Source organism: Vulpes vulpes, chromosome 14, assembly GCF_048418805.1.
Source record: "Vulpes vulpes isolate BD-2025 chromosome 14, VulVul3, whole genome shotgun sequence".
NCBI classification, from domain to species: domain Eukaryota; kingdom Metazoa; phylum Chordata; class Mammalia; order Carnivora; family Canidae; genus Vulpes; species Vulpes vulpes.
In genome coordinates, this window is record NC_132793.1 from 122,234,770 (window position 1) to 122,247,495 (window position 12,726).

Consider the following 12,726-nt stretch of genomic DNA (forward strand, 5'->3'; position numbering starts at 1 on the left):
AATTCTATTAAGCCAGGCATTAAAACATAAAAGAATGACATTGAACTCCAATAAAAAAAATTAATTTAATTTAATTAAAAAAAAAAAAACATAAAACAACACCTCTCACTAAATATCTTTTCTTTGGGAAAATGCACAGTTCTCTCTGATATGTTTATAAACACGTATGTGTTTATTCCAGTCCTTTTAGAAATACCACCACAGCTCACCCACACTCCCGAGTACACACCCAGTAAAGGGAGGACATAGGCCTCGTGAACAGAAAAAGTACAAGACAGATGAAAAACGCTCCTGGACAATGTGCATCTGCATTCACATAATCCAGCACTGAGTACTGCAACCCTCCAACCCCATTTAGAAGGTACTAGGTAGCACTGGGAAGAAAAAAAGAAAAAACTAGTCTTATGAACTAATTTATAAAATTAGTTTTATCTCTGCATGTTAATCCCCAGCAGGGACTGGAGCCTGGGGCAGGGCACACATGGGAACACGTCTAGCCCCTTGGACCTCACCGCTCAGAGCGCAGTAACTACAAGCAAAACGTGGTTTACTGTTTTGTTCGAAGCCTGTGAAAAGATTCTCGAAAGAGCGTCTGACTCAATAAGAAGCGAGCGGCCTGGCGCTGAAGGACTCCAGCCTGGGAAGAGAACCTCGCTCCTGCCAGCCGAGGAGGCTGGATCAAAGCCGTGACACCCTTCCTGCAAACGCATCCGGCGACGGGCCCTGCCTCTCTCCAGGTTCTCATGGGCTCCTAGGGACAGAAAGGCCCTTCAGATTTCTCTCTCAGGCGGGGTGTCCCTCACACACAGGAGGAGGAGGAGACCGCAGAGTGGCGAGAGTGAAACGTGAACACTAACTCCTCATCTGTATTAAAAAGACCTGCCGTGATCTTGTGTCTCGTGTGTGGCAGTGGAGCCACGTGCTGGCAAGACCGGGGAGGAGACCCACGATTCAGACACATGTCCAAATGACCTACAACTTAATTTCACGCAGTGCTCAGGACAATCTAAGTGGTCACCCTTCTCGGGGATGTTTTTCGGGGATGACTCTTTCTTTCTTTCCTTCTCTGTCCCTCTGCAGGTGAAGATCAGCTTTCTTCCAGCAGTTTTCAAACACTAACCACATCAGAGCCACCCGAGTGCCTGTGAACATGCCGACACCCCACCACCACCCTCACCTAGAAATGCTTCCTCTGCGGCATGGCAGGGCTGGCGGCCTCCAGGAACATGTTCTTCACAGGGTCTTCAAGGACTCCTGCAAGGGACCCCTGCTTGGTCTCAGGAGAAACCCTCCCCACCTTTCAAGTGTCCTGCCGCACTGTCTCCACAGCCCACCTGACTCCATCCCAGGAGAGACCCTGGGGCCCCTGAGCTTTGTTGACTTGGCTGCAGCTGCTCGGGGAGCCCAGAGGTCGGTTGGGGGCACACACAGGGTCACCTGCAGAACTATTCAGTCAGTGGCGGCCCCAACACTTGACAAACAAGTTTCTTTCTTTGGCTTCTTTCACAGAGATCCTGGAGATTTCTGCATCTCCAGGGGGCAGGACTGGCTAATCAGCACTCAGCCTGGACCCTCTGACTCCCTGCCCCTTGGCTTCCTCAGTGGCAGGGGAAGCAGAGCAACCCAACAACCGAACCACCTCCAGGTCTCCTTCCCTGATGAGCGCTGTGATCCTAAGGTCTTCTTAAATTGCTGCATTTAGATCTGAGTGGCATTTGAGAAAGGCCGGGGAGAAAATATGCTCTGTAGAACTCCTCACGATTTTAGTGTAATAATGTGGTTATCGGTTGTTTCGTGTTCGTCTTCCCCACTGGAGCGTGTATTTCTGAGAGGGCAAGGAATGTACCAGGTGCTCAGGAAGGATCTGAGGAACCACTACTGAATGAGTAGGGGCAGGGGCAGGGTGAGGGGAGAGAGAGAGCTGCTCTCTGGACAGATTACTTTTAAGAAATGTTTGGCTAAGTCCAGTGACCCCTGGAACTGGCTCCTCCGGAGTCCGCGCGCATCTCTGCTAAATTCCACAGTCAGTGAACCCCAAGTTTGTAGCTGAACATTAGCCAAGGTGGGAGTCTTTACACTGTGGAAATTTGTGAATTCTAGCTAAGGACTTCTTTTTGGCTTGGAGGTCACAAGGAGAGTTCAGACCCCTACAAGAGGAGATGAAGTCACCCCACCTTATCACACCCACACTTAGTTCTGTCGGTCTGAGGCTAAAGAGTGATCGGTAAGCCACTGAGATGAGCAACAGGTTATCGTATGTGGTCTGGATGATACCACAACAGACAGGGACAGGCCGTTGGGAATTATGCATGTAGCTGTTAGTGCAAGAATTTCTTACACTCTTGAGTTGTGACTGTTCAAGGGACCCCCATAAAGGCAAGTCCCCAACTGGCCAGACAGGTGGTACAGAACAAGATCACTGCACGGCAAATTCTAGGTACTTTTCTGGTTTTTGCCATTAACGCTTTTTAGTTTCTCACACAGGACGTCAACCCCAAGATGAAACAGAAAGTGGTGCTCACTCTCAGCACCCATCTACTACCCAAAGCACACAGGACTCAGCTTTTGTGGTGCAGCCAAGCGAGGCAAATTACCAAAAAGGGAGTGAGAAGGGAAAACCCTCTCTGCCCTTCTATAGTCACTGTTCTTAAACACTCTCAGCCCATCCTTCATTCTGGAGGCTCTTCTCCTCCTCATCTTTTATGGACTCTAAAAAAGCAAGGAGAAAATTCTTCTTTCTAACACTCAGATAATAGCTCCTTTTCTTTAAGATACCAGGGAGCTTTTATACCTTTGGTTAAAATATGTTAAGTGGAAGCCAACATCAATACGACAGCTCTCATGCTGGACTATGGAGCCAGCCACGTCTCTGGATATACGCTTTGCGCCTCACTGCAGCAGGGGCACGGCTGCGCCCGTTCACGGGTCACTGATGGAAGGTCTCTAGAAGCCCATCAGACAATACTAGCTCTGGTCACCAAAGACTCACCAGACCTCTGTGGGGTATGTAAACCCCTATGTTACCACTTTAGTGACCTATAAAACACAGATGAATAACACAAGTCATCAATGTGGAGGAGGATTAGGGACAGTTCCTGTCTCTGCTCTTAGATTTAAGGGTGTTCCTGTATTTCTGGACCTGCTCACATTTTGCTCCGGCTAAATCCCTCCTGTCAGGGGAGAGGCTGGAGAGCCTCGTGGGTGGAAGTCTTGACTGCCAGGAGGTGTCGGGGCTGGGGTGTCAGGAAGAGGAGCCCCCGAAGCGGTGGAGGACAGAGGAAGGGAGCTTGAGGGGGTCTCTGGCTGGCAGCCTGTAGTGTGGGAGTGGGAGGCAGAGCCAGAAGGCAGGGTGCCTGTCTGTCCATGTTGTCTGCTCGGTATGGAGGACCAGAGGAGAGAAAGGTTGCGATTACCTGTGGGCTGCACAGATGATGGGAGGTAGAACCCGACTTAAAAGGTAGGGCAGGTTCCCGAACTAAGAACGATTTGCTAAGTGGTCTTGCTCAGCCCAGGAGAAGCGATTTTCCCTTGGCTGGGTGTGGTCAACTCTGAAGGTGCATTGCCTCGGGGAAAGCTGTGTTGGTGTGTGGCAGGCAGATCCAAGAAAGAGCAGCTGTATGGTGTCCTTGAAGGGGCATGATACAGAAACTAAGACGACCCCAGGCCTAGAACTTTCTGCCACTGAGTAGCTTGTCAGCTGGACAAAGTACACACTTCTCTTGGCTTCATTTATCACCTCCACTGTAGCGCAGATAGTATGTGCCCAGCTTCATACAGGGTTGTGTAAAGCTGAAGTCAGACAAAGCTTAAGAATTAAGTTTTATAAACTATAAACCACTGCCTGACTACAAAGTCTATTATTCTTACTCTTTGGAGGAAAAAAAAAATCTTATGAAACGCTGATTACACGAAGAGCTAATTTCAGAAAGGAAAGCAAGAGGCAGGAAAACAAAAACCCACGAAGATCCAAAATACAACTAACCAACAGGCACTCTGTTCTTGTGACCAGGATAAAAGTGCCACTTCCTAAGAAGAACTGAAATACTGATTTGTTTTCGCTCAGCACTACACACCTTTCTTGGGCCTCGACTTAGCCACAGTGTAGACCAAACAACTGACTGGGCAAATGCCACCCCTGGTGAGAGGGGAGCAGGAAGCAACGTTTGCAGGAACTCCTAAGTGAGGCCTCTCCGAACCTGGCTGAGCGGAGCCGGCAGTGTGCACCCTGGGCCCGCTGCTGGGTAGTTTCTCCAGCTCCGGTCAGGAGAGAAGTCCGGCTCTGGGAGGGTCCCTGGGTAAAACCTGGACACCTGCACAGAGGTTACGTGGAAAATGTATTGTTGGAAAACAGCTTCTTTTGGGCACTGGGTGGGTATGTGGAGGGCATCTGAAGTGGAGGCCAGGACTGGGAAAGAAGTGAGCTGGAGAGGTGGCCAGTGCTGTGGGGGGCAGAGCGGGGTGGAGCTGAGCTGGCCTGGTGGGAGCGGGGGGTGCAGAGGGGTGAGAGGGGGAGCCAGGTAGGGACGGGAGGGCAGAAGTGTCACCTGGCTCTGAGAATGAGGAAAGGGAGAGTCTCGGTCGCACGGACCCCATGACAAGTGGAGTGGGCTCATGGCAGGGGAGGGACCCCCACCCCAGGCCTTAATGCTGACCAGGCCTTTTCATCCCCCTCTGCAGGAAAGTGAGTACCTCTGAGCACCAGGAGGCAGAGGGTCCACACTGCCTGGGGAAGGACGAGAGGAATACTAGTGAAAACTAAGAGGACATCTGTAATGAGAGGGGGGACAGGCTCCCCTCCTCCTCCTCCCATCCCACGAAACAGTGGCGAGCAGGCAGAGAAACCGGCTGTACCTCCCACCCCCTGCCCCCTCCTACTCTCCATTTATTTTTCACTTCATTTCACGTGATAGGAACATAATGACATTTTTCTGTTACTCATCACATTAGCAAACACAGCTGCCAGTTCACAAAACTGCTCTTCTGGGGGTCAGTGGGCCAAACGGGCTCCAGCCCCAGGCCTCACACTTGGTCCCCAAGGGGCAGTCACGGCCTGTCAGCAGCATCACCCTTCACCCTGGGCCAGTCATCGCCATGGGAACGCACAGGCATCCCAGGCTCAGGGGGCCTCGGGAAGGGGGGGGCTGGCCTTCAGGGGGGGCTGCCTGTTAACCGTATGTCCGTGCTCCACAGCAGTCCTCCCTGTGCCTCAGTTTACTCTTTCTTAAGAAGATTCAGGGCCCATTCCTCAAGATGTTATGGGGGCGGGGGAGGGAGTGCGCCCTGCACGTTATTTTGAGCAAGTTACTTAACCTTTCTGTGTTTCAGTTTTCTCAGCTCTCAACAGAGATAGAACAATATCTGCCTGGGCGTGTTGCAAAGACTAAAGAAGGTACCTTAAGTAACTTTACAGGACATTCAGCCCAGGGTGAAGGTACATATTAGCTTTAAATACTAATGATAATCGTGACAATGTCGAATGTGGAAGTATCACGGTGGGGGAGCAGGGGGTGGGACCCAAAGGCCCAGCAGAAACACCTGATCCAGTCTGAAGGCGGGAGGGAGAAGAGGCTACGAGGGTCTGGGGCAGTTTCTTAGGACATCTGAGCTTGGACCTAACAAAGAACTCATATGAGGTTAACCATTCATTCATTCGTTCATTCATTCATTTTGAAGTTAACCCTTTAATTTGCTACATGGCTGGACAGGTAAGACTCGATGCTGTCTTGTCTAGCCCACACCCCAAACCACTGGGCAATATCCTCCCTCCCTCCCAGCTGCAGGAACCTCAGGAGCCAGGCCACTGTGGGGCCCGGAGCACAGACAGGAACTCTGGGGAGCCCTCAGCGGCAGCCGCCAGGATAGATGTTCCAGAAGCAGGACCACGTGCTCTAAAAGCCACAGGCCCGAGCTCCTGCCACATGGGGCCAGTGGGGGCCTGGGAGCCCTGCTGTTAGCGGCTGTGAGGGGCAGCAGACAGAAGAGGATGCACCCCACCTCCACCCCGCTCATGGCCACTGACAGGTCAGGGGGGCGGGGGGGTCTTTCATACACCACAGTGATAATCCTAATTCCATTCGTTCCTCACTGGGGCAGGTGCAGATGTACCCAACACAGTTTCCCCCATCTCAGGGTTTTTAACACTGTTCAAGAGACAAGGATGCCACCCTGTTTCCAGAATAAACCGGTCCCAAACCCACCTACAATTGCTTTCTACAACTTTTCTAATAAGTCCTGTCTGTAATTGATAAAGACTAGGGCATGCCTCCTGCTATTAGACCAAGCGTCGGTTCTGACACTTAGGTTTTCCAGGATGTTCCTTCGATGGACTCTAAAACCTCCTATCAGTATCTGAATTACTGAACTGAACGGCGATCACGACCGGAGCCTTCATGCAGAGCGGAGTTAACAAGCTGCCCGGACAAGAGAGAGAGATTTTTATATACTTGAAGGCATCTGTGATTGCCCCAGGGCTTTTCCAACTGGAAGTCTCAGTAGTAAATTTTGATGGCTAAACCTAAAGGCAGATCGCTAAGCAACTCAGACGCTCTCTTCCCATTTTTCAAGCGAGTGAAGCTTCCGCTGGCATGTCACGCTGACGGCCGACTTACCCAGGTCGATAAGGATGGCGTGCTGTTGGGAGGTGAGCCGTTTTAGGAGTTCTTTGTATGGTGTGTCCTTTGGCTGCTGTTTACTGGGAAACTGGTGTCTAAGGCGGTACTGCTCTGCCAGGAACTTCCAGATTTCCCCCCGAAGATGACGTGGTACACCTTCAAGGGGGTGGTGGGGGTGGGTAGAAAGTAGATTTTTATGCTCAGAGCATGACTTAATAAAAACAAGTTAGGTTTCATTCCATTGACCCAACCTCTTGTTCCACAGGAATTAAGAGCATCGAAATGGAAAGTCAAACAACCAACATTTTGTCCTCTCTGCTCCCCTCTTTGCACAGCCCCATCTTTCCCCCCACCTCCCATGGCCCTCTTGCTTGCCTTGTGGCTCTCAAGTACATACTATGTTCAGACTGGGCCAGACCCAGCAAAGGCTGAACTGGTGAATGGCATGAGCCCCTCTCTGGTGCCTATTTAGTAATGTTCTAGGGAAAGACGCCCAGCCACGCAAAATTACAGTGCAAGATGCCATCTCACACAGGGGGCGTGAGCCTAGTGTGGGGGTTCAGATGAAGGAGACCAAGATGGCACGGAATCCTTCACTTGTGCCAAGATGCCTGAGTGTGGGAGGCGAGAGAGAAGACAGGTCAGAGGAAGGAAACCTTAAGGGCAGTCAGGCTGGATGGGCTACCTCGAGAGGCGAAATGAAGGGTAGGGAACCTGCACTTTATCTGGCAGCTCTGGGGATCTACGGAATGTTCTTGAGCAGCCTAACTGGGGAATCCTGCTTAGACACCATGAGCGAGGTGGGCAGAGAAAGGGACAAGAGGCTGGACACCATCCACACAAACGTGCCTTGGGGACCTGGACACAAGAAAAGCTATCCGAGAGCCTCTCTAGCTCATGTTTTAAATACAACTGATTTGAACACTTTTCCAAGTGGTTAAAAACGTCGTCTAAAACTAGGAAAAGCTCTCTTGAAGCCAATGATGTTATTTAAGGGAAACTTCATTAGAAAAGTGACGCTTTTGAGTCAAAACTTTCTGGTTGGGGATGCCTGGGTGGCTCAGCAGTTTAGCACCGCCTTTGGCCCAGGTTGTGATCCTGGAGACCCAGGATCGAGTCCCATGTCAGGCTCCCTGCATGGAGCCTGCTTCTCCCTCTGCCTGTATCTCTGCCTCTCTCTCTCTCTCTGTCTCTCTCTCTGTCTCTCATGAATCAATAAATAAAATATTTAAAAAAAAAACACCTTTCTGGTTCAGGGGGATCCCTGGGTGGCTCAGCGGTTTAGCACCTGCCTTTGGCCCGAGGCGTGATCCTGGAGTCCCGGGATCAAGTCCCACGTTGGGGTCCCTGCATGGAGCCTGCTTCTCTCTCTGCCTGTGTCTCTGTGTCTCTCTGTGTCTCTCTCAGGAATAAATAAATAAAATATTAAAAAAAAAAACAACTTTCTGGTTCACCATTCTTCCCAAATGTGGAGATGGGGAGAAAAGGCAGCCTGCAGAATAAGACATTGAATCTTTCTCGTCTCTGACAGGAGCTCCCTTGAGAGAAGAGGAACCTCCGATTTAGGGATGGATCTTTCCTTCCATTCAGGAAAAACTGTGACTGCTTTGTACACTTCGCTGCTACTCAGCGTGCCTGGCCAGGATTCCTGGTTTTCCACTGGCCACGTCTGAGAGAAGTCTCACCAGCAGGTAACATTTACCATGAGGTGACCAGGTGCTGCCACCATTCTAAGTACTCTGTCATCCCCACAACTTGCAGAGGTAAATAGGATGATGATCCTCAGGGTAAAGACAAGGAAACTGAGGCCAACAAGAACAGGTCCCTCGCCCGAGATCACCCAGCTGGTTAGGAGCAGAGCAGAGAAAGGGACTGCTGTTTTTTCTTCATGTCTTCCCTGTCACAACAGTCAGACAAGCTGCTACTCAGATGGGTAATGGAAAAACATATGTTATGTTCCTGCCTAGAGGTTAGTAATAAATTCATCATTTCTGGATCTGAACCAGAAAGTAGTCCATGTCATTTATTACCAGATCCACAAGAAACTGTTTAGAACAATCAGCCATCTCTTAGAAATACTCTAGGTAGGGCGTCTGGGTGGCTCAGTCAGTTAGGCATCTGACTCTTGGTCTCAGCTTGGGTCTCGGGGTCATGAGTTCAAGCCCTGGACTGGGCACTACGCTAGGTGTGGAGTCTACTTAAAAATAAATAAATAAATAAATAAATACTCAAGGTATGGAAGTAATTTGATTTTTCCCTTACACAAACTAGCTATAAAAAAAAAAAAAAGTGAGCCTGTGGGAGAAACACAGGGCCATACATAACTGTGACCTCACCCACACCTTCTCTAAATGCTGGTCTCAATATTAGTCTCATGACCCTGTGTAGTAGTGGGTTGAATGGTGGCCCCCAAAAAAATATATGTCCCCATCTTAGTGCCTAGAACCAGTGAATGTGATTTGGAAAAAGGTTTTTTTAAATATATTTTTTAAATGTATTTATTCATGAGAGACACAGAGAGAGGCAGAGACACAGGCAGAGGGAGAACAAGGTCTCCACGGGAAACCCAATGCAGGACTCGATCCCAGGACCCCAGGATCACGCCCTGAGCTGAAGGCAGACGCTCAACCGCCGAGCCACCCAGGTGCCCTGGAAAAAGTTTTTATAGATGATAATTAAGGTCTTGAAATGAGACCATCATGCTGGTTATGCAGGTGGGCCCTCTATCCAAGGACATGCGTCTTTATAAGAGACACAGAGGAGAGGACAAGAGAAGCAGGCACTGTGAGCAGGAGGCAGGGACTGGAGGGGCGCAGCCCCAGGCCAAGGAATGCCGACAGTCTCCAGAAGTGGCTAAGGGCAGCCCCGCCGACGCCTCCGCTCCCACTCCAGACTTCTGGCCTCCAGGAGTGGGAGAGAAAAACGTCTACTGTTTTAGCCACCAATTGTGTAATATTTTCTTATGGTAGCAACACAAAATGAATATACCCTGACGTCTGCCTTTTTATACCATTCCGTTCCTTCTCTCCCTGCCCTCCCTGCCCAGAGGTATTTCTTAGGGTGCCAGTACACATGCACATGCACTCACAAGACCTTAATATTTGAAACTATATCAGAAGTCAATGTGGCTTAGAGGCACCTGGGTGGCTCAGTCAGTTAAGCATCTGCCTTCAGCTCAGGCAGGTCCTGATCCCGGGGGTCCCTGGGATCGAGTGCCACATTGGGCTCCCAGCTCAGCGGGGACTCTGCTTCGCCCTCTGCCCCTCCCCCTTGCTCGTGCTTGCCCTCTCAAATAAATAGATTTAAAAAATCCTTAAAAAAAAAAAGATGTAAATGTGGCTTGAAAAACAATCAACATGTTAAGTGATTTATAACGGGACTTTTCACAAAATATTCTTTTCAGACTGGGAAATCTTCCCAAGGTATGAGATGACCAATTTCCTTTTATTACTAAATCATTCCCATTATCTTATCAGACCTTCATTTTTTTGGAGGAAAAAAATACTGTTTGTGTCACTGGACCAGACCACATATTCTGGTATTTTTTTTTCTTTTTTTTTTTTTTATATTCTGGTATTTAAGAGAGCTTGGGTTTTGTGATTTAAAAACAAAGAGTCGTGCAAATCAGAGCCAGTGTTTCTGCCTCCACTCATAACCCACTCTTATGCTGGGTGGGCAGGCTGGCTTCTGTGAGGACAGGAGGTCCCTCCCCCTCAATGTCAGTACCTTTTTATTTTTACTGACTTTGGACATGATTTGTGCTCGCCCTTTTTTTTTTAAGTCCTTCTAAAAATGCAAAAGGTATAAAGAGGGTGAAAAACCACTCAAAACTACAGTGAACATAGAATTCACCACCCAAAGCAGGAAGCTCTTGAAAGCAAGGGGAGGAAGGTATTAATTATTGCACCGGGCAGAGCTGTAAACCAGGGCTATGCTGGGTAAAGCAGATGTTGCAAATGTGTTGTGCGCGGCTTCCTACCTATGTGCCCACAGAAATAGACAACTCTGTGTTAGACCATGCACCACTTTTGTTTCATTTAACTACTTGTCTCGGACATCTTTTACACCAGTAATTATAACTACTGTGTCATTTTCAAGGACCATGGCACACGATGGTCACACTGTTGGGGTTTGGGGGTTCTGTTTTGGTTTCTGATTCTACTATGCCATAAGAAGCATCCTTCCTACTGCAGCACGTTTTTGACCGATTAATTTTTAGACTAAGTTTCTAGGTGTGGCATTGCCGGATCAAAGGTGAGGAACGTCTGCATCTGGCCCGTCTTGCCAACTGCCCAGGCGGCCTCTCAGCAATCTCATTCCTGAAGAGTATGCTCCAGTTCATACACTTCTGCCTCGCTCTCTTTAGTGAAATCATTCAAACCCTAACTAAGCTTTGAGTTATGTAAAGCTCTGCAGAATTATTCTTTGTTGTCCCAAGTTGGTACCCTAATCCTGCTGTTCTGATCTAGTTTTAACTTGGGAAGCTTATAAATGCCTTTTTCCTATCACTTAGGGGAGTCTTCAGATCATTAGGAGGAAGGGCCTCATCACCCATACAGGAACTGTCTTCTCTTTCAAAGGCTCCATAGTAACTTGGCCTCTACCATAAAGGCCATGGGGGTGGTTCTGATTTAGTCTTGTCTTTCTATTCTGGGCTGCAAGATGGACTGTCGGCATTTGCTTGGAGTCATTACATCTTATGTGTCGAAAGCAGCTGAATCACTGACAGAGCTCTCTGTGCAGTTAGAAATAGAGTCCCTGCCACAGGCAGTGATGTGGTCATGTCCGTGGCTACAGAGGGAATTCCAGGTTGGCTCACCTCGGCATGCAAACTATACAATCACCTATGTCATATTTTACCACGCAGGTTCCAGGTGCCCACCATGTTTCCATTGGTCCCCCCCCACCTTGTAAAATGCATAATGAAAAACCAATGCATCCAGGTGCCAGGCTTCTAAGAAGCTCACGCTTCTGGAATAGCTGTCACAGACCCTTGCCACTTCCCTTTTGTAGAAGCAAAGCCACCTAAAGACCATCATTTAGTCAGCAGTGAAAAGGAAAGAACAGACTCATTCCTTTCTCTGCTTTCTCCTGTTTCCAGATAGGAATCTGGGACCATGTGGTGCAGTGGTTAAGCCTCCAGCAACTGCACAAAGAATGTGAGAACAGGAAGAGCTGTGAGACCCTCAGTATGGTCTGTGCCTCTCATTCTAGCAGCTGGGAGGCCTGAGCCCAAAAAGGGGAGGATGTCGGCGAAGGTCACAGCGGCAGTCACTGGCCAATCTGGAGCCTGACCCTTCAAGACCTGCAACACTTCTGGTCTCTGGCGCTGCCGAGGCAGGTTCAACTACAGGTAGTGCCATGTGGTGGTGAGAACTCTAGCAGAAGGGTGTGTGGGGAGCTCTGGGGTCCTGAGCCTGTTACCTCTGAGTAATGTTTCCTTGTCCATGGAAAGGGGAAAGTCATAACTTAGCAACAACTTATTATTACTAAAACTGATGCTACAAAATTCAGATAAAGGTTAAATAGTGCCCATAGTAGATGACAGAAAACTGCTCTGCTGTACTGTCTTAGAGAGGAATAACACTGTGCAACTTCTTCCACTGAGCTGCTAAATAAAGTCAGAAGAAAACTAACAAACTTCATACATGTTTGCAAAGCTTTGTCTAAATTTTTGGTTATAAAAAATTAATTAATTAATTAATTAATTCTTGGTTATTCATGAATACATTGACCAGAACTCAGTAACCACTAGAGTTAGACTCCGAAAGCCTCCGATTTTGCCAGGAGATGCTAATAAACATTTATTTAAAAGAAATAGTTAAAAAAAAAAAAAAAGAAAGAAATAGTTGTTTTACTTAAACACTAACAATCACAGGGACACCTGGGTGGCTCAGCAGTTGAGCGTCTGCCTTTGGCTCAGGGCATGATCCTGGAGTTCTGGGATCGAGTCCTGCATCAGGCTCCCTACATGGAGCCTGCTTCTCCCTCCGCCTGTGTCTCTGCCTCTTTCTCTCTATCTCTCATGAATAAATAAATAAAATCTTAAAAAAAAAAAAACACTAACAATCGACCAAAGTTAGAATGTAAAATAGAGCTATTCAAACTAGCTGTG

The 12,726-nt window shown here is 48.6% G+C and overlaps 1 protein-coding gene across 12 annotated transcripts in view; it reads right to left on the reverse strand.

The window, feature by feature from the left end:
- Positions 1–12,726, reverse strand: part of TBC1D1 (TBC1 domain family member 1) — a 239,216-nt gene that overhangs the window by 29,953 nt on the left and 196,537 nt on the right. For all 12 annotated transcript variants that reach the window (XR_011997210.1, XM_072737884.1, XM_072737885.1 and 9 more), the window contains one exon: positions 6,609–6,767. Coding sequence is in view for 11 of the 12 variants with exons in the window: in XM_072737884.1 (XP_072593985.1) it covers positions 6,609–6,767 (159 nt within the window). In the remaining variant the exon portion in view is untranslated. The remainder of the gene's footprint in view (positions 1–6,608; positions 6,768–12,726) is intronic.